The sequence below is a fragment of the Tachysurus fulvidraco genome, chromosome 25 (genome assembly GCF_022655615.1).
Source record: "Tachysurus fulvidraco isolate hzauxx_2018 chromosome 25, HZAU_PFXX_2.0, whole genome shotgun sequence".
In the NCBI taxonomy this organism is placed as follows: domain Eukaryota; kingdom Metazoa; phylum Chordata; class Actinopteri; order Siluriformes; family Bagridae; genus Tachysurus; species Tachysurus fulvidraco.
Window position 1 is genome coordinate 12,883,830 of NC_062542.1, and position 27,327 is coordinate 12,911,156.

The 27,327-nt window shown below is 36.4% G+C and overlaps 3 protein-coding genes across 7 annotated transcripts in view; all 3 read right to left on the minus strand.

The window, feature by feature from the left end:
* Window positions 1–1,381: 1,381 nt before the first annotated feature.
* On the minus strand, window positions 1,382–4,651 carry LOC113662436 (musculin). 3 transcript variants are annotated; one of them, XM_047808758.1, is made up of 3 exons: window positions 4,535–4,651; window positions 3,933–4,295; window positions 1,382–2,168 (listed from the first exon to the last, which is right to left on the minus strand). In XM_047808758.1, exons 1-3 carry the CDS (start codon window positions 4,592–4,594, stop codon window positions 2,088–2,090), a joined length of 504 nt encoding a protein of 167 aa, XP_047664714.1. In that variant the 5' UTR covers window positions 4,595–4,651; the 3' UTR covers window positions 1,382–2,087. The 3 variants fall into 3 exon arrangements, with proteins under 3 accessions (XP_047664714.1, XP_047664713.1, XP_027033076.2); XM_047808757.1 differs by having other exon boundaries at window positions 3,942–4,412; window positions 4,535–4,618; XM_027177275.2 differs by having other exon boundaries at window positions 3,933–4,412; window positions 4,535–4,618.
* Window positions 4,652–12,712: 8,061 nt separating this feature from the next.
* Window positions 12,713–18,120, minus strand: terf1 (telomeric repeat binding factor (NIMA-interacting) 1). Its single transcript, XM_027170130.2, has 10 exons — window positions 17,790–18,120; window positions 16,783–16,878; window positions 16,085–16,212; window positions 15,802–15,888; window positions 15,177–15,326; window positions 14,941–15,035; window positions 14,672–14,710; window positions 14,408–14,505; window positions 13,361–13,434; window positions 12,713–13,204 (listed from the first exon to the last, which is right to left on the minus strand). Exons 1-10 carry the CDS (start codon window positions 17,974–17,976, stop codon window positions 13,046–13,048), a joined length of 1,113 nt encoding a protein of 370 aa, XP_027025931.1. The 5' UTR covers window positions 17,977–18,120; the 3' UTR covers window positions 12,713–13,045.
* A 1,326-nt stretch (window positions 18,121–19,446) lies between these two features.
* kcnb2b (potassium voltage-gated channel subfamily B member 2b) overlaps window positions 19,447–27,327 on the minus strand; it is an 86,066-nt gene continuing 78,185 nt past the window's right edge. For all 3 annotated transcript variants that reach the window (XM_027174197.2, XM_047808820.1, XM_047808819.1), the window contains exon 4: window positions 19,447–27,053. In XM_027174197.2, coding sequence (XP_027029998.1) covers window positions 25,062–27,053 — 1,992 coding nt within the window. In that variant the 3' untranslated portion in view covers window positions 19,447–25,061. The remainder of the gene's footprint in view (window positions 27,054–27,327) is intronic.

The window sequence follows — 27,327 nt, forward strand, 5'->3', positions numbered from 1 at the left end:
TTATGGTTGAAGGAGCTATTTCATCCTGAAGGACAGGATTGATGTCAGATGTTGCTGAAATAGAGATTTACCTGGTGAGCTTCAGGAAAGTGGACAGGATTCAGTATTTTGTAACTTACAGTGTATAACATGTAAATTTCTTCACAGAATGTTAACTGATGATGATGTGTACTGGAGCAGATAAAAAAAAGGATGATAGTCTTTCTGTAATAATCTAAACATTATATAATAACTAACATGAGCTTTAAATTGTTGACAGGCTTTAGAAGTAGTTGATGTGCTGGTTGGTCAAATTGGGATGTTTGACTACAGATGTTTGTTACCGGGTCTTTATTGGACTATTCAAACTATTCAAATTGATATAATCAATGAAGTTTTTACAGTTTAACTTGAAATGTAGAATTGAATTCCAAGTCCAACTTTTAAATATAATTCTTAGAGATCATCAAGTTCATTATATTCATTTGCAAGCAGCATTAATACAAATGAATTAATTTTAAATGTGCAATATTCAAAATTTTTTAATTTGATCCAAAAATAATTTGGAACATTGTATAGGAATTATTTTTTAATGAAAGAACACATGCAGATTGTTGGGAAACCTGTCTTCCAGTCCAGAAATGTTGTTTGTATTGGGTATTGTATTGGGATTGGCTTCTTGTCAATCTGGACATGCCCCAAAGCCTATACACATCCTCATAAATCAGTCTGAGGAGAAAGTTTATGTTTATAGAAATGTAACTTGGCTTTTGAGCAGTTGAATGTCTGAGTGCACTTGTAAAAGGTATCATGACAGTTTTTGATAAAGACTAACAGGTTAACATTAGTTGAAGCACTACAGTATAAGTATTGGGGGTGGATCTTTGTGTATGTAGGTGGGAACTAGCAGGTGAGGAGGCACAGTTTTAAGTAAACAATGTATAGATGTTTATTTGCAAGGTCTCCAGAGCTGTTTATAGTGTAATGTACATGCTGTACAACATGTCCAGATTTTCCAGTATTCATATTACTGATCTGGCTTCCTGATTTAAAAGGAAATACAAAACATAGAACATACAAAATCAGCATTTTTAAGTGCTTTAAATTCACCTATCACTCTCATTAACCGATGATTTTAAAAGATTTTAAAAGATTATATTGGTTGGAATGCTGTGGTCTTAAACATGCCCTAAATTAATTATTTTTTGTAGCTTTTAAAGATACTCATTGATCATTAGTGATCATAGATCACGTGCAACATCTTTAAAGTATGAATAAAAGAATAAAATCATAATTAAGGATTGTCTTTTGCTTTATTAGAAAAATAGAGTCCAATATAATTAACAATATCATTCCTGACATTTCAAACTTTTTAAAAATTATATATAAATAAATGGTGAAAAATCATGCATATTAACTGGACATAATGCAAGAAAAAAAAAGACTAGATATTAAATTTCACACAGTGACGTATAAACAGTGTTCACAAAATAAAAATAAAATATGAAACATTCTGGGTGTGGTGATGAATTTATACTGAACAACAACCATGAAACAAAAGTCCATGCAAGTGTAAATTTTAGGTATCTATGAAGTGGGATTTAAAAAAAAAACATATACAGAGTCTGTAAAAGAAAATAACTGAAACTTAATTCACAGGCAGTTAGCTCACTGGAAGGATTTGGCGATAAGAGTAAGAATGAGAAAGAAAAAGGAATAAAGTCATTCAAAATACATGGCTAAAGTACCGTTATGAGAATGTAGGACATTCAAATATTCAGATATTTTATTTTAAAATGTCCCTTTAAAATGTCATTCTCCATCCTATGACTGTAATTTTGATGGAGCTACTGAACAATTCTGCCTCAGAACTCAAGTGATCTCCTAAAGACATTAAATGTGACTGAGGAAAACTGTGTACATTTCAATTCTGGATGAAATTCTGGCTCTTTGTATAACAAAAAAAAAGAGAAAAAAGAAAAAGAGCTACAGCTAAGAAAGAGTAACAAGAAAAAAATACCCGGTCTTTGCTAATATGCATCTGGTGTCTGTCATTCCAATACAAAGAAATTGATAAGGAAACAAACAGAGAAGAGAGTGATGAATATCTAGGCTGTAGCTCCACACAGTCTGAAAGTCGAAATGTCTTTTGTGTCATCTGGTCTTCCTGAAACCATAAAAGGCCATGACTGTGAAGAAAAAAGTAAAAATTTAAATTCTGTCCTTCTCTTACATCTGCCCCAGATTTACATCACAGTGTCATCTACTGTGTGCTTGAGTTTTCTTTAATTATAAATGACCTGGAAGAATTGTAAAAGGTTAACACACTGCTAATATTCACGTAAGATAAACATTAAATACTTAAAGGTTCAAAGAACAATGAAACAGAAAGTCTCTAAATCATTGACTCGCAAATATCCAGTGATGAATGATTAATTAGGGAACGAAAATATAATAACACATCAGCACCACTCAAATCCTAAAGACGTCCCAGAGGGCAGTAGATTATTATTATTATTACTTTTTGCCCTGGAAGCTCAGGATACATTGTGTTACTGTAGAGGCATCATGGATCACCATTCTTCACTATACAGTATATGACTGGAATGTGTAAAAAAAATGGTTAAAAGAGCAGAAATAAAGTTTGGGGTTAGAGATTAAGTTTAGAGGTGTGAGTTACTTGTATAGGTTTAGAGGATTAGGGATAGGGTTTGAATTTAGAGGTATAGGTGTAGAAGTTTGTGGTTGGAGTTTAGATTTTGAGGTTTGGGGTTTGGTTTAGGGATTAGGGATTAAGGATTGGGATTAGAGTTCAGGTTTGGATTAGGTTTAGATGTAGTGGTTTTTCTTTTAGAATTTAGATTTAAAGCTTTTGGGGTTATTATTTATTATTATTTGGGGTTATTTGGGGGGGGATGGTGTAGCAAATTTATTTTAGTTTAGGTTTTAGGTTAGGGTTTATATTAAGAGGGTAAGGGTTTAGATTTAGAGGTTTTGGGGTTGAGGCTTAAAGTCAGCGGATTTCTTTTAGTGTATAGCTTTAGAGGCTTTATTTAGAATGTTTATTTAGAGGATAGGGTTTAGAATATTAGGGTTAGGGTTTATATTTAGAGGTTTTTGGGTTAAGCTTTAGATTTAGAGGATTAAGATTAAGGTTTACAGGTTAGGGGATAAAGTTTAGTTTTAAAAGTTTGAGGTCAGGATTAAGGATTAGAGTTTTGGGTTAATGGTTTAGAATAAGATTTGGGTCAGGATTTAGGTTTAGAGTTCTTGGGTTAAGGTTCTCTTTATTCAGTGATGCAGGGCAGGTGAAGTCTGTACAATACCATGGCAACCAGCAATAACTCATCAGAAATAGCAGGAATTATACAGTGATTTGGGTACCAAGGCAGTATGAGGTTTATTTACTTAGAAAAAAGTTGGCTCTACATCTTCAACTCTATATTTCCCCATCTACAGTATGGGATATAAAAATCACTACATAAACCGAGCATCTCTTGCACTTGTTTATTAATTACACTCTTATTATACGGTTTGAAATTATTAAACTTACTTTTCTGAGACTTTCATATTTTTTAGGTTAAAAATATGGAAACATATTTGTATATGTATTTCTTGTATATGAATTTGTGAGGTAAGATCTAAAGGGTTGCTTCAGGATGCTAGTTAACACTAACAGTACTGTAGGTATCCTTCAGAATCCACACTGATAGTCTGTACTAAATTGTAAAGGATAAATGATCTATAATGATCTTTGAATGATTCTATAATGACTTTGAACAACCTAAATTTGATTATTTGGGAGGAAATAAACATACTTAAAATAGCATACTAGTTAGCATCATGCATAACTTGGACATTAGCAATCGTGTGAAATCGTGTGATCGTGTGAAATGGTCAGGATGAAAAAATGTAAGAGCATTACAGCATTATTTAGGATGTTTGAGCCATACCAAATTTACCGGGTGGACGAGGGTCTTTTCATATTTGTCCTCATGCAGCAGCTGTCTGAGATGATTGATGTAGCTTGAGGCGAGTCTCAGTGTATCCAGTTTGGACAGTTTGGTGTCTGCAGGAACCCATGGTAAACTCGTCTTCAGACGTGAGAAGGCTTTTGCTAGGACTCTCATCCTCGCTCTTTCACGTGCGTTTGCTGCATGACGCTGCGACTGTCGTCCATCTTTGGGGCTTTTCAAACGCTTTTGCATGTTTGTTTGTTTAGGCTTGGTGTTGAGTCCTTCATCATCATTAAAGTCATCATCAGAGTGAGAATCAAGGCGTGTGAGTGATGTTTCTAGTGCATCATCGGCGTCACTCTGTGAACCGGTAGACATTGTTACTATTATTACACCTAAAATATTATTTAGAAATAGATTTTTTCCAGGTGTAGGATTTGCTGAAACTCCAGTGCTCTTTCTTAAGTCTGTCTTGAGCTGGAATTATGTAGAACAGAAGATAAATCCTAAAGGTCAATATTAGCATAAACTCAAAATTAGTTTCAATAAAAAGTGTCCTAAAAGCATGCTAATATAAATGCAAAAAACAAAACACATACTCTTTGGCCCTTGAGTGTTCTCTTCTGATAAGATGTTGTTCCTTCTGTCTTTCCACTCATTTAAATTGAGAAACACACACACTTCTCACACACTGACCTGCTTTGCTTTTTACACACCCCTTTTTCTCTATAGCATCATGAGATTTCAGAAAGTCTGCACAGGAGGAGGAGCTAGCTTATGCATGTTTTAGCTTTTAGATTAGCGTTTAGCTTCTGTGTCTCTTCCCTCAGATGACTTCTCGTGAGAGGTCTGTCAAAACTCAGGAGACTGTTTGATCAGTTTGTATTTTTATAAATAACTTTCCAAACAGTAATCTGACTCTTTTCGGATTAAAGAAAACTTTGAATTTTAACATTAAACCTACACGATATCGCCCAACTTAGCCTAAATGCTAAATGTCCATACATGCTAAATTCAGCTAAACCAAGTCAACATATGTTTCTATAGCTATTACATATGGGAAACTACATTAACATTAATTTAACATATACAAATGGTCAAAACCACCACTTGTTCATTACTGATTCTAAAGGCTTTCAGATTTCTAGTGTCTATAAATTCTGATATGTATATTTAGTTTTTTTGCTTGTTTGTTTGTTTGTTTTTGGAAAATTACACAGTTTCACTGTCTGTTGTTCTCTATCTAGTGCTCCAAATAGCTATATCTCCAGTCAGATTTAACCCTTGAAGTTTATGTGGTGTGAATCTGAATATTTTTGTTTTATATCCCTGACACTACGCTCTGTAAAATTAGACAGAATAAACAGACGTAGAAATTACAGCACAGATGTTGAATTCTAGTTCATTCTAAACAGTTCATCAACTTCTGCTACATCACTCATGTTCATAATTGGTCTAAACTTTAATTACCATCTGCTCATGCAATAATTATTTTTGTTTTATACCTGCCTGCCTCTTGATCAGTTAATTGCTTGTAATAGTTTTTGATAAGAAATCAAAAATACTCGCTTTCTTCAAATATTCTATTAGGTAATGAAAGTGTCCGAAAGTTTTATGGAAAACCAGTAATCCGCCGGTCAGTTCACAGAGATATTGAGTTTCTCTTGCGTTTTGAACATTTCCACACACGGCCGGTGCGCATTGGACACAGCTGTCGCCACTTCACTCTGGATGGAGGGATAAGAGGAACGAGAAACTAGTGGAGGAGGAGACGCAAAACCATCATAGAATATGACTCTAAAGTGTGTTAACATTCCAGGCCAAAACTCCATTTCTCCATCTCTCATTCTGTGATTTATTTCAATGATTATAAAAAAAACATAATCAATGTTGCTTTTATTGAAAAGTTCTGCTAGCAAAGGGTATTAAATCATATAGAAAGCAAGCATGGGGGAGAATATACAGGAAAAAATTTATACATTTAAATATCTAAAATATTACATGTTATGAAGCAACTGGTGATCACTTGACTTTAATAAATGCTTTGATATAATGAGTCCCTAAATATAATTGTCTAAAATTAACCCACAATTGTTAGCATGTTTGCCTCGATTCTAGCTGCTGCACTGTATGCAGGTTCTTCTGTGCTTCAGGGGTTTCCTCTGGGTTCTCAGGTTTCATCCCCAGTCCAGAGACAAACACTACTGTAGACTGATTGGCATCTCTTAATTATCCGTAATGTTGGAATGGGTGTATGAGTGTATTACATTATGATTTCTGATGTTTTGCCGCCCCTTCCAGAGTGTCCCCCAGGGTCACCTGTGATAGACTCCAGGGCCCAAATTCTTGAAAAACTTTTATTTAATTCTTAGAAATGTGGATGTTTCCCCTTAAAATTAAAGAGAAGATTCTAGTAAAGATAAAAGTAAATCATAAAGCATCTTAACTTAGATTAGATCATGTAGATATTATTTTTGTGACCAATCATATTGGAGATAACATCTCTAACACAGCACAGAAATATCTATATCTATATATACATACATGTTCTAGCATTTAGAGATATGCTAACATATCTGTAACAGAGCCTAGCGGCAGAAATGATATAATTTGGTGCTACAGTATGACATTTCTGTGCCGTGTCGGAGATGTTTACATTTACATTACATTTATATAAATTTATAGCATACAGATGTTAGCGCATATTTAATATGATTGATCTCAAACGTTATATCTATTTTTTTTTTTTTTGTTAATCGACATAATGCAAAGTTCAATCAGCTTAAATGATAGCTACAGTAGCTAATGACTGTTTATTACTAGCATAGCGAACTTTAGTGTCGGTAACGACTTTAGCAGTTCAATTTTGTAACGTAATGAGTTTACCTGGAAACTCATTTGATTAACCAAAATTGATTGAATGTCACCCCACTGCTGCAATCCCTCTACTGGCTTCTGGTAGCTGCACGCATCAGATTCAAAACACTGATGCTGGCCTACAAAGCCAAAAATGGACCAGCTCGCTCTTACCTCAAAGCCCTCATTACTCCTTGCACTGCACCCCACACCCTCCGGTCTACTGTACCAGCATTGCTCGATGGTTCCACGATCTCTCAGGGTAAGAGGCAAGTATACTACAAGACTCTTTTCTGTTCTGGCACCAAGTGGTGGAATGAACTTCCCCTAGAGGTCCGGATAGCTGAGTTACTGGCTATTTTCAAATGGCGGTTGAAGACGTACTTATTCAGGAAACACTGCAACTAACACTTCTTTCCCTATCTTTTGCATTTTAAAAAAAAAAGAGATTTAAGCACTTATGTACGTCACTCTACTCTGGATAAGGCCTACTGCCAAATGCTGTAAATGTCACTGTACAGTAAAATGTGCCAAGCAGATTTGCTTCATATACATGAAACCATAACAGGAAACAGACAATTTAATATACTATAATACTATTAGGGGGGCACGGTGGCTTAGTGGTTAGCACGTTTGCCTCACGCCGGCTTAATGGTTAGCACGTTTGCCTCACGCCTCCAGGGTTGGGGTTCGATTTCCGCTTCCACCTTGTGTGTGTGGAGTTTGCATGTTCTCCCCGTGTCTCCGGGTACTCTGGTTTCCTCCCTCGGTCCAAAGACATGCATGGTAGGTTGATTGGCATCTCTGGAAAATTGTCCGTAGTGTGTGTCTGTGTGTGAGTGAATGAGAGTGTGTGTGTGCCTGTGATGGGTTGGCACTCCGTCCAGGGTGTATCCTGCCTTGATGCCCGATGACGCCTGACCCCTGTGACCCGAGTAGTTCGGATAAGCGGTAGAAAATTAATGAATGAATGAATAATTACTACTAATAATATAATACTAATACTACTAACAATGATGATAATAATGTTTTTATTCACTGATATTAATTCATCTGTCTCTGTTTAGTACAATTGGTTACTGCCATAGCGTTCTGATCGGCTGTCCAGCTTTAAGTCTGCCTTCAAGCTGCAAATGTGTGAAGTTCATCTGCATCAGTTATTACAGGTTGTAGGCATAATTTGCTAAATTCATATTTATAATTAAAATGTTTCTTTTTATTCGATTTTGTTTTAAAGAAGTAATGTCTTTCTGAGGGATTTCAGTAGGGAACCAAAGGGAACCATTATTCCTCAGGATTGGGATGTGGAAGTGTAAGGAATTTCATGTATCTTTATTATTTAATAAATTTGTTATAATGTGAGTGAGTGAGTGATTTATACTGTGTTATATGTTATAAATTTTTAGAAACAATCTTTTTACTGTAGAATAATGTATTCATTAGAATGTACTTAAATAAATCATGGAAAGAATTTCCATGTGATTCAATGGCTCTTTTTCAGCATTATGTAATTGTGTTTGGCCAACTTGAATAACTGGGGTTTGAGAGACTTAATTCAAAATAGTTGGATCAACTCCAAAAAATTAAGTGAAACCAAACATAAATGAAAAGGTTGAATTAACACCATTAAATTGTTATTTAACAAACTTACAGATTATTACCAAAAAGAATTGCTTAAAGATTTCTAAATGTCAGGTACCAACGGGAAAATAAAACAGAAATTTCTGCGTCGCCTTTCCCTCCTTAATGAACTTGAATCTGCTTTTCTGTCCACGCAATGTTTACCAAAATATAGTTTACGGATCTAAAATTTTTAGCTTTATTATAGTTGCACATGCTCTGTGGATGCTATTTTAGTTCTGTAGTTCATTCTAGCATTGTTTGTCTTCTTTTAGTGATGGTCTACTGGAAAGTTTGCTCCAGCCAAAAGCTGTGTGTGTGTGTGTGTGTGTGTGTGTGTGTGTGTGTGTGTGTGTGTGTGTGTGTGTGTGTGTGTGTGTGTGTGTGTGTGTGTGTGTGTGTGTGTGTGTGAGTGTGAGCTGTGTTAATTGCTGGTTACAGATTCCCCATTGTGATATAAAATCTGATTGTCACACTTGTACATATCAGGTTTCTGTGAACACTGTGAGGTCCTGAGAACAGCTCAGCCTTGGGAACATACACACTTGTACCACTGTCACTGCTGTGAGAATAATCCAAGAGCTGAAAATTTTTCAGAAGTTGTCCTATGATTGGACAACGAAGGACAGTTTTGTGTGGAAGCTGCTGATACGTTCTTTTTCCCTGCTGAAACCCTTGATTGTGTTCGGTTGTGTAAATGTTCAATAAATCAACAGAAACATCACAGTTCTGGCTGCACAGCAAATCACATGTTCCTTTAAGTTTAAAATCCTGTTATATGATCCCACTGATTAAGCCATGGCATGATTGTTAGTGCTAGATTGGTTGATTTGTGTATTTCTATAACTGCTGCTCTGTGATTTTCACACACAACAGTTAATAGACTTCAACTGGACTGGTTTGAGTGACAGAAATGCAGCAGTAAATCATAAACACTCTGTACAATTGTGTAAGCAGAAAAGCATGTCAGAATGAATAACACATCCAACCTTGAGGAGGATGAGCTACAGTACAACGCTAGGAGAGCATGTCAGGTTCCTCTTCTTTCCTCTGTTATTTCAACAAAAACCTGAGGCTGTAAAACTGGACAGTTGAAGAGTAGAAAATGCGTAGGCTGTTCTGATGAATCTTGATTTCTGCTGAGGCTCACAGATGATGGAGTCAGAATTTGGTGCTACAGAATGAAACCGTGGAACTAACCTGCCTGGTTTTAACAGTCCAGACTGATGGAGGTGGTGTAATGGTGTGGGGAAAGTTTTCTTGTCACAGTCTGGGCTTTTAAAATGAATATGCATTACATCACAATGTAAACTTTATGTATAACTAGTTTCATGAACATGACAGTGAGCTCATTGTTCTTCAGTGTGGCCTTAAGCAGGAACCAAACCTAAATCCAATGGAACACCTTTGGGATGTGGTAGAACAGGAGTTTCACAGCATGAAGGTGCTGCCTAAAAATCTAGAGAGTCTCAAATGGAATGTTTCCAACATCTTGTGGAATCCATGCCATGAAGAATTGAGGCTTTTGAGGGCAAAAGGAGGGCTAACTTGTGTGTGTGTGTGTGTGTGTGTGTGTATTCTATCTATCTATCTATCTATCTATCTATCTATCTATCTATCTATCTATCTATCTATCTATCTATCTATCTATCTATCTATCATCATCGTTGTATGATTGGAAATGGATGTTAAAGATTAATTATATCTTAATTTCTAAGTCAAATATTAGAAATAAAAAAACTATATTATTCAGAGCATCCTGTAGCAACAACACAATTTCCTGGTGTTGGTCTCCTTTCATACAAGCAGCTTTTGATCTGATTCTCAACATCAGCTACATTGTGTTAGCGTATGAGTGTAAGGGTTGTAGTGGTTTTTAGTGTCACTCTGTGAGTTCATTTAAGTAGATTACTCAATTCTGATTGGGTTTAGTTTATTCTGTATGAGTGTGTGTGTTTGTGTGTGTGTGTGTGTGTGTGTGTGTGGCCATTTAGACGCATTTATACCGTGTTAGTGTTGTCCCACAGCTGTGCAATTGTACTGAGCATGAGAACCCACTGAGCTCATAGACTCACACCTGTTACTGGTGGGGCTGGGGGGGTATGGGGGTTTGGGGCATGTTGGGAGCGACAGAGGACAAGACATTGTGGGAAAGAAAGATGAGAGAGTCAGAAAAATAAAGAGAGTTTGAGAGTGGAAAATAAAGAAAGAACGAACGAAAGAAAGAAAGAAATATTACATGTAATTACTTTAATGCGTTTATATATTATTACATTTATTAATTAATACAATATATTTAATAAATGTATGTATTATTATATATTTATATTCATATGTTTATTCAAATGTTACACTTGCTTTAAAATTGTATGACAGTGAGAGGAAAACTTAAGTATATTTATCGAAGGAACAAAGGAAGGAATTAAGAAAGGAAGGAAGGAAGGAACGAAGGAAGGAAGGAAGGAAGGAAGGAATTTTGTAATTCCATCTTTTTGTCTGTAAGTAAACAAGTCTAGAATGAAGTTAGGAAGGAACGAAGGAACAAAGGAAGGAAGGAAGGTAGCAAGGATGGATAAATGTAAGGAACTAAGGAACTGTAGAAGGAAGGAAATTCATACAGACATCCATAAGGAAGAAAGTCTAGAAGACGGGTAGAAAAAAAAGCAAGAAAAGCAGAATAAGCATCACCAACTGGCTCAGGGGCTCTGCGTTTGAATTAATATATAGGATCAAAATCGTTGTTCATCACTGAGATACAGTGAGTTTGACCGATCTGGGATCTTGAGTAAAGGTTGCAGTTGTGCTGCTGATGTAGAGTTTTCATCTGAAACAGTTTAGAGATGCTGGATTAAAGGAGCATTCCAGACTGATGACAGAGACACAGAGCAAAGAAGAGAGAGAGAAAGAAAAAGTGTACATGGGGTATATAAGCATTCACAAGGTCAGTGTGACATAACGGATCTAACAGCCAAGAGTCACTCTTGCTCACTGAGTAGTTTCTTTATCCTGGTCATGGTTGATCTGGAACATTGAGCATGAGGCAGAAATGATAAAATGTCACTTTACACACACACACACACACACACACACACACACACACACACACACACACACACACACACACACACACTCGTCAATCAATTTACTGTTATCGAGCCACCTATAATTATACAGTTGTGCATTATAAACAATAAATTGCTGGTGCATCAGTTTCCTGGCAGTGTTATGTTTAATTAAGATGATTACAGTGAGTAGGTTTGCATATTTCTCATAACAGCATTTCTATTCTCTTGTGTGTATTCACACCTAAATAAACCCAGCACTCTGTTTACTTCATTATGCTGCCAGAGGTAGAGCTAATTCATTTAACATGGTTTAATTACACAAAGTACATCTTTAATTAAATGCTTATTTGGTGCACAGGTCTTCATTTCTTTTGCATTTGCGTAATGCACTCAGTGTCATGAATGTTCATAGCATTATTTACAACATTAACTATAGATATGAACCATGAACTGAAATGGATGTTTGTGCTGTGCAACTTCAGTGGATAACTTCACTTCAATACTTTAAACATCAGTGTTTGCAAGGAGCTAAAAGACAGTTGGGTGGAAAGAAATATCTTTCTTTTTAAAAAAGAAAGAAATAATAGCTTAAAAATTCCTAGTATGTTACAGGGCTACTGCTATGGTATTCTAGGTGGTTGCTATGGTATTCCAGGTGGTTGCTAGGCAGTTGCTGTGGTATGTATGGAGGTTGCTAGGCAGTTGCTGTGGTATGTATGGAGGTTGCTAGTTGGTTTCTAGGGTTTTTCTAGGGTGTTGCTATGGTATTTCCGGTGGTTGCTAGGGTGTTGCTAGGCAGATGCTGTGGTGTATATATGGAGGTTGCTAGGTGTTTTTTCCCCTCGGGTGTTGCTATGCAGATGCTGTGATGTTTAAATGGAGGTTGCTAGGTGGTTTCTGTTTTTTTTCCTAGGGTGTTGCTATGGTATTCCAGGTGGTTGCTAGGGTGTTGCTAGGCAGATGCTGTGGTGTATATGTGGAGGTTGCTAGGTGGTTTCTTTTTTCCTTTGGTGTTGCAATGGCATTCCAACTGGTTGCTAGGGTGTTGCTAGTCAGTTGCTGAGGTATCCCTGGAGGTAGCTAGGTGGTTTCGACTGTTTTGCTAGGGTGTTGCAATGGTGTACCACATGTTTCCTAAGGTCATGCTATTGTTTGTCTGGAGGTTGCTATTGTGTAATAGGAACCTACATAATTTATCTCGATAGGTTTTAAATCCAATAAGGTTTGAGACACATGTACATCCACTCCTGTTTATTTGGAGCATAATAATTCCAGTGCAATGCAAGCTTCAACATTCACTTTTACAATCTCACATGTGGTTCAAAAATAAAAAGAGTAAAAACATTATTTACAGTCAATCTTCATTAAAAAGTAATCAAAAATAATGCATAAATGTAAACTGTTTCCACATTGAGGAAATGTTAAAATGCAGCTTTATTGAAGTTAAATTAAATTGTATAACTCTGAAATGAAGAATCTGTAAATGGTGCTGCATCAATTTAGTACCTTTAAAGCATCAGTATTACAGAAAAACATATACTGTACATGTAGAGCTCGGAGATCAGCATTTTAAACCTTCCCTTGTTTCTTTAACGTCCTCCACCTATCCTTCAGCATGACGCTCGTCCGATCTTTGAACTCAAACTCCTCTAAGATTTTGGACCACTTCCCCTCACCATGCTTATTCACTCCTGCCTTTAGGTACTGATCCTCCTCAAAGTTCCACTTCTACAGAGAACATAAGATATCACTACCACATGTATGAAGCATCTGTAACTTTTATATCATATCAGACTCACACTTTTTCCTCCAGTCGAATGGATATTCTTTCATTTCGTCAGGACAGAGTGTTGATTGAGTTTAGTGTAGTATATGAAGCCTTACCTTCTTGGTCCGGTGTTTGGAGATTGTGACTTGCTGTGATGGAGGTGGTACTTTACAACTCCTTCTGGAGACTTCTGTACAGAGTGACATAAAACTTGTATCAGTATTTAAGATTGTGAACAAAAGGGTGATTTCAGTCTCTCCGGCTAATCTCAGAGCCACTATACCATCTCATGTATGCGGCAGAGGGCAGAAGGTACTTTACTCGCTCTGATTTTGCATGAGCAGCATTTTGGAAAGAAGTAGTTAGCTGGTCTTTAGAAGTCCTACATGACAGATCAGAAGAAGATGAAGCAGCCATTATTTTTTTGTCACATATACATCATAACAGAGTGAAATTCTTTCTCCACATATCCCAACCTTTTGGAGGTTAGGATCTGAGCACATTGCCAGCCATGATACTGCACCCTGGAGCAGAAAGGGTTACGAGCCTTGCTCAAGGGCCCAACAGTGGCAGCTTGACAGTACTGGGGCTTGAACTTTAACTATTTTGCAGCTGCAATGTTTCATTGTCATCATATGTTAAGTATAGTCAAGCACAGTTTGGACCTCGTATATAAAACTGGAATCATAGCAGCATTTCCAAAAGAAATCTTGTAATTTCAGTATCCAACTTGTGCTCCTGAGTGAGAGCATTTATATCCTTAATCAACTTCAAATCATTAAAAAAAAGGAAGGATGAAAGCTGGAATATAAATCGAGTCCTTTTGCAACTGCCTTTTTTTACGTGACAGTGCATCGACCGAGACACTAAAATAACAATTTCCCTGTCTGACCTGGTTGGTGTGCATGATCACTCCAGTACACTGTTGATCATTTTTCCTCCTCTGTTTTCTTGTCATGTCTCCTTTTTCACATGCTGTTGCACTTTCACCATGTCGTTTGGCTCATTTGCCATTTTAATTGAGGACAGAATATAATTTGTGATCATTCATAACCGCATTCATGCTGAATATTCTACACAGCAATAAGCAGCAAGCCGTATGACACCAGCCGGTCACAAAATAACACATGGATGTAAAATACACTCTACTGAGCAGTGCGTACTTAATTTGGCTGTTCCGTGAGGATGACACTGCAGTTTCTTTGCACTTTCTGGTTTCCAGGGATGAACAGTTTTAGTGGAGAAAAGCTTCTTTTTCGGTCTGTGAGAAACATCATAACAGCATTAGTGAACAAAGGAGGTCTCACACAGCACAGTCCTGCATTTAAACCGTGACACTTCGTCGGTTTTACTGATGTTTTACAATTCAGCTCGAATCGAGAGAGAGAGAGACGTGTGCAAACTTTCCATTGTAACTGAACACTCACCTCAGGTTAAGCTCTGATGAAACAGTGTTCGTCTCTGACCTTAAAATAAAGCAGTTATATGGAGTGTTAATAGGAATGTTAATAAGACTGGAGTTTTAATGGTGTGTGTTATAGTCTAAATTTGGACTAATTTTCACCTCCTTACCAGTTATTGTAAAAACAAAGTGGTATAAAAATACATTCGAGTTTTGTTATATTATTGACTACTGCTCACTGTCAGCAATTTTCATCACTGACTTAAAAGCAACTGTTTTGAGAGTGTTTCCTACTTTACAGGACTGTCTGGTTCTGGTTCTTTGCTGTCTGGATCCACATCAGCCTGCTCCGGTCTCTCCTGACGAGCCTGAACCACTTTAGAAGCAGCCTGTAAAACAGAAAGTCTCATCCCACTCATGCAGACATAATTCATGCTATGATAATAACAACGTAAGCAATTAAACCTCTGACAGGTGAGAGCGAGGTAATGAGATTCACAAAGAGAGACTCTACAGACCGGATTTAATACCTTCAATAAAAAGTCTGAAGGATGTTTCTGAAGAAAAGCATCCAAGAACGAGTTTATGCTCTTCAGAAGGTGATTAAAGGAGAACCTGGTAAGGAGCTGATCGTACGCATCCTTCTTAGACACAACAGTGGACAGTTTCCTCTGCAGTTTCTGTCAATATTAAGAAGAAAAATTAAGAAAGAAAAAACAGACAGAAGACAAACAAAAAAAAACTAAGCCAATAAATACACATATAGACAAAGAAAAAAGAAACAAACAAACAAACAAAAAAAAAAAGAATTTTTTTTCATTAAAAAAAAGGAATTAACAAAAGACCAAAACAGACAAAAAAAAAAACTTAAAAAAATATATTTTGAAAAAATTATACATTAAAAGAAAAAAGAAAAAAAAGAGAACAGTGAAAGAATTAGAACAGACTAGAACAAGACAGAACTAAATCCGATATATATGTTATTATTGTGTGATTATGTGAAGCTACTGATGTAACATCAGGACGTTACTTTAATACCAACATCCTGGTACTAGGCACTGGGAGAACATGGTGCTGGGTCAGTGCTACACAGCTGATCAGATTATTTTATGTCTTCTGTTACACAACATTGATGTGTAATTAATAGGAAATTACCTCCGGTAAATCGCTCTCTTTCTCCAGCCACTGCAGGGTATGTGCTGCGAGCTGAGCGTTTCCTTTCTCCAAACACACACCAACACACTGGAGTAAAATAAACACACACCTTATTACAGCTTTATATGTAAAGCTTTATATTAAACAGAACTGATACACAATGGAAATGGAGACGCAATGAAGATTTTTCATTAAAAATATTTTTTTTTTAATTATTATTTTACAGCATGTGTGTGTCTACATGTACGTGTGAATGTGTATCTAAACAGTGCTGAATACTAACCTGAATAAATAACAGGTTCTTTATTTTGTCATATAGAGCATCGTCATACACGATATCCTTTAGACAGTCCCACACCGAGAGAGCCGACATCAGAGGAGTCACTTTGTTATTCAGGTCATAATGTGCATCTAAAGCGCACACACGCGCGCACACACACACACACACAATACATGAATAATTAACTCCTACATTAAGGAGTAACTGATGTGAATAATCTAATTTAAGTCTTTGCAAGTCTCATTTCCTCAGTCAACAACCTGAAACAAACCTCATTTTGAAAAAATAGCTTGATGCTATACCTACTGAACAAAACCCACCACCTGCTGCACTACACACTTCCACAGAAAAATAGATAAGAGTATTTTTATGAACCATTATACTATAATACACACTATAAGCTGAAACGATGTACATTATGGGTGTTCTGCTACAGTGGATCGACACTAACCACCCACGTTGCCTTGTGGGATATCATCATGTGTTGGCTATTCTTTTCTGACCTGCATAAACCCCCGAATAGTGAACGAGTGAATACATTGTGGTTAAAGCACATACAGCTATTATCCTCAAGCAAACAAGTGTCAAAAAAGTGATATTTTTCAGAGTTTAGTGTGCTAGGAACATTCTGTTCAACACTGGAGAATTTATTCTGACCGTCAGGAGGAGATAATGTGTCAAACGAGAAGAAGAAAAGTCACCCAAGTTTTTGCCATCCATAATTCTGGAAAGCAAGCAGCAGATGGTTCTCTTCATTTGCTGATGGTCCTGCAGCTGGTACTCGTCATCGATCATCGCTGGAGAAATTCAAACAAGGTTTTACTTCTACATATAAAATCACGGACAAGTCGGTGCGGTGTAAACTGTAAAGTACGTTACCTTTTGTGTGATATATAACATAACGCAATGTTAAAGAGGACATGGTAGCTCAGTGTTAGACAACTACTCAGAAGGTTGTAAGGTCAAATCCTACAACCTAAAACTACCAAGGTACACTAATAGGTCCTTGAGCAAAATCCTTAACCGCTCAGTTGTATACATGAACGTAAGTTGCCCTGAATAAAGATGTAAAAATATGTTTATGAGTCTCTGTTTATGTTTATTTTATCCGGTGACGTTGCTAGCAAATGTAATGAGGGTTAATAAAATGAAAAATTAATTGATGTCAAGTTTTGCTGCTAGTAAAGCAGCAAGAGATGAACCTCAACTCTTCAGCAAATTAAAGGATAAGTGCCGAGTCTGTATTTGTTCCAGATGAGGAGGTGAGAGAGATGGACAGACTGAATGTCTAAAGCGCTGCTGCATTGCTCCAAAAATTGCTTTCAATTTTTAAAATAAAAGTTTTATTTAAATTTTTTTAATCATTTAATGACATTATTATTAAACATTTTAACATAAGTTTTATACCGTAGTATGATTTGTGATACACGAATTGTTTATGATATTTTTGCTAAAATAAATAACTAATTCGCTTAAAGTTGAATGTGATATCTCTTAATTTGAAAAAACAATCGATCGTTTATTTTCCCGCTCGTGCCCTAATAGGTCCCGCCTCCTGCATTGTGATTGGCTAAGAGTTCCAGAATGCAAAGAATCCGCCAATGTCAGCAAAGAAGAGCAAAACACTTAGCCAATCACAGCGCAGGAGGTGGAAGACGCTGCACTATAAAGCAGAGGACCAACGGCCGCTAGCTAATAAAGCGCTTACCTTCAAACGCCTTTAAAGTTGTAGAAAACTTCTCATTGTTTTGTTCTCTGTAGAAGCGACACAGTGACAGAAAGTTAAAGTCAATCATCCACGACTTAGCAACACTTTCTACTTCACAAATGTTCACTGTGGCCGCTGTTGTGCTTGATATAACCGCCTGGTTTTCGTGTGGAGCTCCGACATCCATACTGACAGCCGTTTAAAAGCCCCAACAACATAAACAAAATACAGTGAGGTTTTAATTTCTGCTTGTGTCTAAAACCGACAAACTCTGATGTGAAGCGTTTTTCTTCTTCTCCTCCTTCGTTGTGTTTTAGTCTCTTTACCGCCACCAACTGGACAATACAATGAATAACAAAAAGGTGTGTGTGTGTGTGTGTGTGTGTGTGTGTGTGTGTGTGTGTGTGTGTGTGTGTGTGTGTGTGTGTGTGTGTGTGTGAGTGAAATCCTGCAATTTAAACCACTGTCTCATGATAAAATGTGTTATTACTTTCCAAACCCAGTTTAGAAACCTCCTTTAGTGTCCTGAGCTTTAGTTTTGTACTGGGTTTGTTCTCCTGTCAGTCATATTATAGACAACAAATAATTGTTGGTTATCATTTACATTTCTGCTATTTAACAGACACCCTTATATCCAGAGTGACTTGTATTTTTATTTCAATTTATACCACTGAGTACTTGAGGGTTAAGGGCCTTGTTCAGGGGCTCAGAAGTGACAGCTTGGTGAACATGGGATTCAAACTCATGACCTTGTGGTCAGTGGTCCAACACCTTAACCACTGAGCTAAAGCCAGGGCAAAAGGGAGTTCCTGGAGGGGGGGAAGAAGAAGGAAAAAGAGGGAGGGGGGTGCAGGAGAGGGGAATGTTTCCAGGGATTCGAACCCATGACCTTCTGATGAGTAGTCTAACGCATTGTTTATAATCCTTAAAAGATTTTTAATTATTATTTCAATGTTTTTTTGTCAATGAAATAAATCCGCTGATATCTAAATTACCGCTAGGTGGCAGTGATCACCGCTGTTATTAAACTTATTAAAATGGGTTACTTAATTGTAACTAAAATCTTTTACACTGTGAAACTTTACTGTTCTTATATATATTCTCAAGTTTTATGCATTATTCCATCTTTATGTTAAGTATTGCCTTATGTTATTTATTATTACAATTTTAATGTATATATTTCACCTTTTTTACTTTCATCTTTGAAATTGAATTTTTGACATTAATATTGTTTACTTACAGTTTAATTTGTTTCATGTTTATTTTATGTATTATTTGCATTTTTATGTACATTTTGCTTTTATTGCTGTAGTTATGTGTTATTCCACTTATAAAGTTAATATCAGTTTTATTCTTATATTAATCCCACTTTTAATTAATATGTTAATACCCGGTAGGAAGTGAGGAAGAATCACTTTTTGTGAGCGGGCGAGAGATAGGATATGAAGAACAGTCCGATTTTATTGCCGCGAAGTGAGGAAGAGTCACCTTTTGTGACTAGAAGTGAAGCAGGATTTGAGGAACAGTCTGTTTTTAGTGTCAGGAAGTAAGGAAGAGTCGGTTTTAGTAGACATTCAGGAAGACTCTTGAATTCAAATGAAAAATTTGAGACACTATTATTATTTTTCAATAGAGATATAAGCAGGAACACACACAGTGAGTTATATACATATTTATTCTTTATTCTGCATATGCTTAGGACAGACATAACAAGGAACACCGCTCTCTAACGCACAGAAAGGGCGACACACATGTCCCATAACAAAGTGATCATGAGTCCAACATGCTGATGTGTGCAGAGACACGGACAAACATTTCACCCAAACAAATCAACAACCAAAATCCGGCCCAAAAAAGAGGCAGATCCAATAAGAAAAGGATTTTACACAGACCAACATTTCTTCCAATGCAAAACAAAAGCACACATTTATTATCATGGCTTAAGAGTTTCACCAAAAAAAAAAAATGTAATGAAAGAACATGCATTAGCTCACAGATCATTGGTGATCTGCTATTCCCTTCATCGTAAGAAATCGTAAAAACAGGAGGAGATTTTATATTAAAAGTTTGAAAGACATCTCGTGTCATCTCATTTTGGAAAATAACATTTTGAAGAGAACATTACAGTATCACAGTGAGCTCTTTCTTTAGTTTCCTCTTTCTTCAAAAAAAAATCAAATCAAAAGAAAGTACGAAAATAAAAGGTGAGAATGAAATGTTCGGTGTTTGAAATGGCACAGTGATAAAATACAGGGCTGGAATAATATTTTTTATACCGTGTTAATGGAAATCTGAACTAGCTGCACTATAGCAGTAGAGATAATAACTTCACACATTAGCAGTGTTTTCCAGGTGCTGGGCCACGTCCCAAATGCCACCCTACTATATAATAGCATGTGCAAAGCATTCACAATGCAGTTTTCCTGGTCAAGTGGCTATGTCCCAAACAAACACCCTTACTATTACTACATATTTAAAATAGGAGTGTGATGATATGGCAGTATGATTTTATATCGTGATAACTGTATCTAATATAGCGTTACGTTACAGAGGAATAGATAATAACTGTGATTCCATATGTGATGATCCAAAACCTGCTCCTATTTTTATGCTAGTATCATATTGACAAATGGATATTTTTTGAGCTACTATTATTTTTGCTCACTATTAATACCTTAATATAGATATCTGAACGTTTTTTGCTACTAGAGAATAAAGGAACATCAGGTCAAACTACACTATTTCTTGTCAGTCTACATTATTTCCAGTCAATCTACATATTATTATTATTATTATTATTATTATTATTATTATTAGTAGTAGTAGTAGTAGTAGTAGTAGTAGTAGTAGTAGTATTGTTTTTGTTGTTGTTGTTGTTGTTGTTTATTGAGGCTTGTAGAAATGAAATAATCTGTTATATATCAAGAAAGTTTCATATACACTACGATCATTTCCCCTGTATTCGCTTTGTCCATTGAAGGAGGCATTACGCTTACACATTGGTAGGCAATATTTTGAGTAGTGAGTTGAAGTGTGTACCATAAGGACAGCTGATCATTTATTTAAAATGTTTTATATGTATTATTCTTGAAGAAGTCATTTTCTTCCTTCCCCGAACTAAGGATGAGATTGATAGATTTGCTTTATCATAAATTATTTTAAAATATTATTTTTACAGCGCCGTAAAATGACGTAAAATAAACTTTAACCTTAGTGTTTTTTTTAATTCATAGGCATCCAGTGAAAAAGCAGGTTTAATCAGAGAAATAAAGAATTCCTACTTCTTTTTAACCTCGGGAAAGCTTTATAAGTTTTCGTTTGTTTATGTAGCACTCATTTGTTGAGCTGTGATTCGGTTAACATTTTTGTTTGTTTATTACTACGTATTTTAATTATTATGCACGGACCATCTTTTCAATTTAGAAATAATATAGAATGCATATATAGAGTTACGCAGACCATTCGTGACCTCAAAGTGAGATAAAGTCCTGCTGACTATACATCGAATCTTAATGAGATAAAGTGAATCCATGTGATGCAGTGATGGATATTTATGATATAGGTTTACAGTAAAGATGAATATTTAGAGTAAATACATTCCCATGTGCGATGAGTATAATGTCTATGGCCTAATGTTATAACGTTTCGCTCTCTGCCTAGACATAAACACGTACCTGTTTAACAAGAGACCTAAATGACATCATTATCTGTAAATAAGGAAAAATACACACTAGTCGTAGGTTTGTTTTGTAGAAAACCTGAGAACTCATAGATTATTTTTTATTATCTCTCAATGAAAGACCTGATTTATTCATATAAAAAGTAGTTTGGTATTTTTTCTGTACAGAGCTATGAACAAAAAAAACTGATCAGCCTTTCCGTTAATAACATGATTTATTTAGGAACAGGCGAGCTTCATTTCAACCAGGAAAACGGTTTAGAAAAAATAGAAGTATCGACAGTGTTTGTTCACAAAAACATAATATAGTTCGCCTGTTGCATTTCTAGATCATTCTCATGTTTTTAACTTCATTTTTACATGATTATAAAGGCCCATATCTGCTGTTTTGAAGGTTTATATCTGAGTCAGACTAATGTAAAATCTTATTTTTGACCTGTAGTAACACTGTTTATTTTAATATTAAAGATATATATTTGGAAAATACATGTGTATTTGTCTGCCTGTACATTAAACTGTAAAATAAAGTGCAGTATTTTTTTCTTGGCCTGCATAGATTTGCAGAATGACAGTATTGCACTTTCCGTCCGTTTACTAAAAACCTTTAAAATTCATCTTTCTTTGTACACAAGCCTAAAAAAATGTAAATTTCAATTCATATGATAAAAATGACATACAATAACATTTGAATGAAGGCAACGTGAAAAGTAAATCGGGTTTCAATCTTACTGAAATCCTTTTAGTTCATGTGATGATGATTATACTTAAAAACAATAAATAAATAAATAAATAAATATGTATATACTTTCATCTATATGTTGCTGGAGAGTTCCAATTCTCTTTTTAACACACTTTTTGTCCACTTCCCCTTGGTTAAGTCCCGTTTTTTTGAACTACAATTAGTTGGTTAGCTTGTTGATTAGAAGAGCATTAGATGAGGGATCCAGATAACATAACTGTAAACATCAGGAAAACAATTTACCCAGAAGACCTTGCACCAGTCTTCAACAGTTCTGTTAAATGAAGCTGTAAACAAGAGAACGAACACTAGACTAACTACGAGTCATGAGGGGAAGTCAACAAGTGTACATTAAAAACAGCATTGAAGACAGGAAGAGAACACCTGACAAACTGGAGGATGTTTAGTCACTATGACAACAGAGGTGTTTGCATGAAATTATCCATGAATACAAGATGATAATGTGAATAATATGTTTGACACAAAGTGTGAAATCAATTTCACAATTTGCGGTCTGACGATGAAACACTTTACTGGCAATAACCAAATTGATGGGGGGATACATTGCTAGTGCTAATGCTAACCGAATCATAAACAATCAAAGAATGTAGCTGTCTGTCCGGTTTTGTGACAGAGTCCGCTATGGCAATATTTGTTTGCTGTGTAGACTAAAAAATAAGTTTTAAATAACGTTTAAAAAAAAGTCAAACAACAATCACATTAAATGATGGCATGGTTTGGTTCTCAAACTCATTCTGCCTTTTAAAAAGGTTTGTTGGAGAACCAAACCAGAACCGGCTTCAGACTGGTGATAAAAAGACGCAGTAATAAGAAAAAAACTTTGGAAGCATAATTCTGTGAAATTCATGAAAATTAAAATAAAAATTTTAAAATATGGCTTTTCGGTCCTAGTTTTTGTATTATTATTATTATTATTATTATTATTATTATTATTATTATTATTATTATTATTATTATTATTATTAGTGAAATAAAATATATATGTAAAGCAAAAATAAGATTTAATGACCAGAACATACGTAACTAACAGACGTTAATTAGAACATGTTTACACCTGCATGTTCAGTGTCAGTGCAGTTATCCAGTCATCCCTCTGCTGCACAATGTATAAAATCATACGGATACAGATCAAGACCACTTATTAAAAATGTGTGCATGAAACATCAGAATGAGGGAAAAAATATAATCTCAGTGACTTTGACCATGACATTGTTTGGATTTGCTCAACAGTTGGGTTTTCTTGGGATTTCCACATACAACAGTCTCTAGAATTTACCCAGAATGGTGTGAAAAACAAAAAACAAGGATAAAACAGAATGATCAGTAGAGAGAGATCATAGACTGGGATGTTAATTTATCACTCTTTACAACCAGATGAGCAGGTTTTTCCACTCCTGTTAGTCAAAAACAGGACTCTGAGACTACACAGAGTGCAGAGACACCCAGCCTGAACAGCTGAAGATCAGAAAAACAGCCATTGTGTTCATATCTTCAGCTGTAAAGTTTTCAGTGAGCCACCTCAATGTCACATCATGGTTGTTCAGAGCTGTAATTTGAGTCATTGTATAGCCTTTGTGTCCCTCTTCAAACTGGATGAACCTCTTCATTCTGTATAAACTTTAGAGACTGTTGTACTGTATGTGAAAATCTCTTATCAGCCGTTTCTAGAATACTCAAACCAGCCCATCTGATACTAACACCCAAACCAAGTCACAGAGATCCCACTTCTCTGCATTCTGCTGTTTAATTTAAATGTTAACTGAAGCTCTTGATGCGTGTATTCGTGATTTATATACAGTACATTGCACTGCTGCCGCAGTATTGGCTGATTGTATAACTCCAGGAATATACTGCAGGTGTACCTAATAAAGTGGGCAGTGAGTGAGATTACATTCAAACTTTTTAACGGCATATAAAGGTTCAGTTTATAAAAACTAATTGAAGCTGTCCATGTGTCTATTTAAAATTTCTACTAGTTCAGTATTACTTCTCCTGCTCAGCGTTATGCTAGCCGCTATAACTAGAAATGAAGCTATCTATAAAGCTAGCTAGCATAAGTGAGTGGAAAATGAGAACAGGTGAGATATACAGAATTACATTAACAATTTATCATGGTCATCTTTAGTGTTGCTAAAAAATGTCTGTCAAACATGATCATTCACATTCAAAATCTGACTTATGCTAGCTGTCTGATGTGCTAGCATAACATTCATTGACATCCCGAACTAGCTAGCTGGCTAAGTAAGAAAATCTGCTCGTATAAGTATTTCTGAACAGGCGTGACCGTTCATTTCTGGTCATTAAATCTGAATTTGCAAGTCAAATTGCAAATTACCAGTCAAAATGTTGCTTGTATCACAGACAATACTCTTAAAAAAAAAAAGAAAAAAGACAGCTCTGTCATGGTACACATTGCATTACTGTGTAATGATATGTTTCAGTACGTTGCTGTTTTGCAACTTTTCAGTCTTTGAAGCACGGTATTAATAAATAAGTTGGATTTGAGTTGCACTTGTCCTCTGTGTCTGTGTGCATCATTCAGTCCTCAGTGTATTTACAGTGAAGCGCTTTTAGCAAACTAAGCACCGTAAACGTATGTTTTTAATGCATGCTCTTTCTCTGCACTTTCTTGTCCGTCATTGAGTCTGTATAAATCAGCAGGATCTTAATTTTATTTATTTATTTATTTATTTTTAATAAATACGTTTTTTCCCCCATGAAGACTGTTTTCCTGCAGACAATGCCACAATTATAATGACCTTTTCATTTTCATGCCATGCAAAGAATATCTTTTGCTACACCTCCATGCTTTTTTTCTCCACCTTCCACTGATTCACATGCTAGTTTGTGAAATATCCCCATCTCCAGGCATGAGATGAATCTCTGGCATAAACATGTGATTCTCTACTTTGTGTCCACTTTGGTTGCTTTCAGTTTTTCCCTCTGCGGTGTCATCTACTTCATCCTGAGTGCAGTTTTGTGCAGTAAGTTTCAGAGAACGATCCAAAGTGCCAGCAATGTCCTCCTCCGTGGACGCTCGCTCGTGTTCCTCAAGAAGCGATAAAGTCTCATTTGGATGGAATTCACCAACCGGAAGCTTTGGAGAAACGATTTGTCCTTGTTCTGAGATTCTAGCGAAAGTTACTGATTCTGCAAAAAGTGGTGAGCACTGTTGCTTTAGTGAGTCGTTGTCTTCCATAAAACTGATGCTGAGTTCCTGAGCAGAGGAAGTGCTTGGGGGTGTTAGAGGATCTGATTTTCCTAGAAAATGTACAGTAATGTCTGGGTCAACACTCTGAATTAAAAATGTTTCGTTGTCCACAATAGCTTTGTTATATATTATTTCATGACTTGGTGAGTAATTGAATTGGCTTCTCCGTTCAGGACTAATTTGGAAGGTTGTCTCAACTGGAGTACCACTTGTCACCAAACTTGTGGTGTTCTCCACAACGCACTCATCATCATCTTTGGATGCTACCTGGTTAACTAGGTTTTTAGACCTGTAATCAAACTGTTCATCCTCTTCTGGGCTGATTTTGGGTGTGTCTGATGATGAGTTCTTGTAGCAAAGTGGAGGCACTTCAGTCTGATTTTGCTCAAGCTGAGCTGCCGTGTTAGAAGAAGGGATAGACTTGTTGGCTCCTCCGAGTTCAGCAGTGCAGCTCGCAAAGTTGTCAATGCTCGTCATTTGTGGTATATCTGAAACAGGTCTATTCCGTTGTCGATTAGATTTGGCATTCTGTGCATCCTGCTTTGACCCAGCAGCACTCAGATTTTTGTTGAGATCTGATAAGGATCGTGTCTTGCTCATCTGGTTGTATATTTCTTCTAGTTTCTGCACATTAAGGTGCTGTGGACTTGAGCTCTTAAAACACTCCCGTGATCCCATCTTTCTATCAAACGTTCTAAAGCTGGCATCCGAGGAAGCACGCTTCGGAATTCCCCAGCGATTTGGAGACAGGTGATTATCGAAGGAAGGTTTTTCTTCACTTTTCTCCACCACAACGTCCATTAACTCCATGCTCCTGGCAAATGCGTCTTTCAGGTTCATTGAGACAATGCTGCCGTTCCTCTTGGCTCTTTCTAATGCCTCTCGTCTCTTGATGGCTTTCTCCTGACGTTTTTGCTCCTTGTAGAACTCGGAGAAGTTATTGACGATGATGGGAATCGGTAAAGCGATCACCAATACGCCTGCGATGCAGCAAAGCCCGCCGACTATTTTACCAAGCAGAGTCTGTGGATAGATATCCCCATATCCAACGGTTGTCATGGTGATAGTGGCCCACCAGAATGAAGCTGGTATACTCGTAAATTTTGTTGCATCTTCGTCTTTCTCTGCAAAAAACACCAAGCTTGAGAATATCATAATTCCCATCGCTAAGAACAGTATGAGCAGGCCGAGCTCATTATAGCTCCGCCTGAGAGTAAAGCCAAGTGACTGGAGTCCGGTTGAATGCCTGGCTAGCTTAAGGATCCTCAAGATTCTCATGATGCGAAAAATCTGGACGACACGCCGCACGTTCTGGAACTGCAGGACGCTCTTGTTCGACTCGGTCAGAAATATAGTGACATAGTAAGGTAAGATGGCTAACAAATCAATCACATTTAGAGGTCCTTTAAAGAATTTCCACTTGTTGGGTGAAGAAAGGAAACGCAGCAGGTACTCCATGGTGAACCAGGCGATGCAGACAGCCTCGATGTGTGCCAGCTGAGGGTTATCATTTGCCTGCCCATATTCATCTGTCACCTGGAGCTCAGGTAGCGTGTTCAGGGACAAGGCGATAGTGGAGAGGATGATAAAGAGGATGGAGATGATGGCCAAGATCTGCAGAGAGACGGAGAGGAAAAAATTGTCAGGTTGCCTATAGCATTATTTATTATTACACACAATCCTGTGACTTTTTTTTTTATCCATTAAAGCCTCAAGCACCGCAATAGCTTTATTGATCACTGTATTAGATCCAAAATTTTTATCATTTTGCTTCAATTGTAATGAGAAAGGACTGGTTTCATTAATTAAAACTGCCAGAATGTTTAAAGAAACTGACTGGATTTAAAAAATATATATATAATAAACCGTATTAATTTAGTGTTGATTA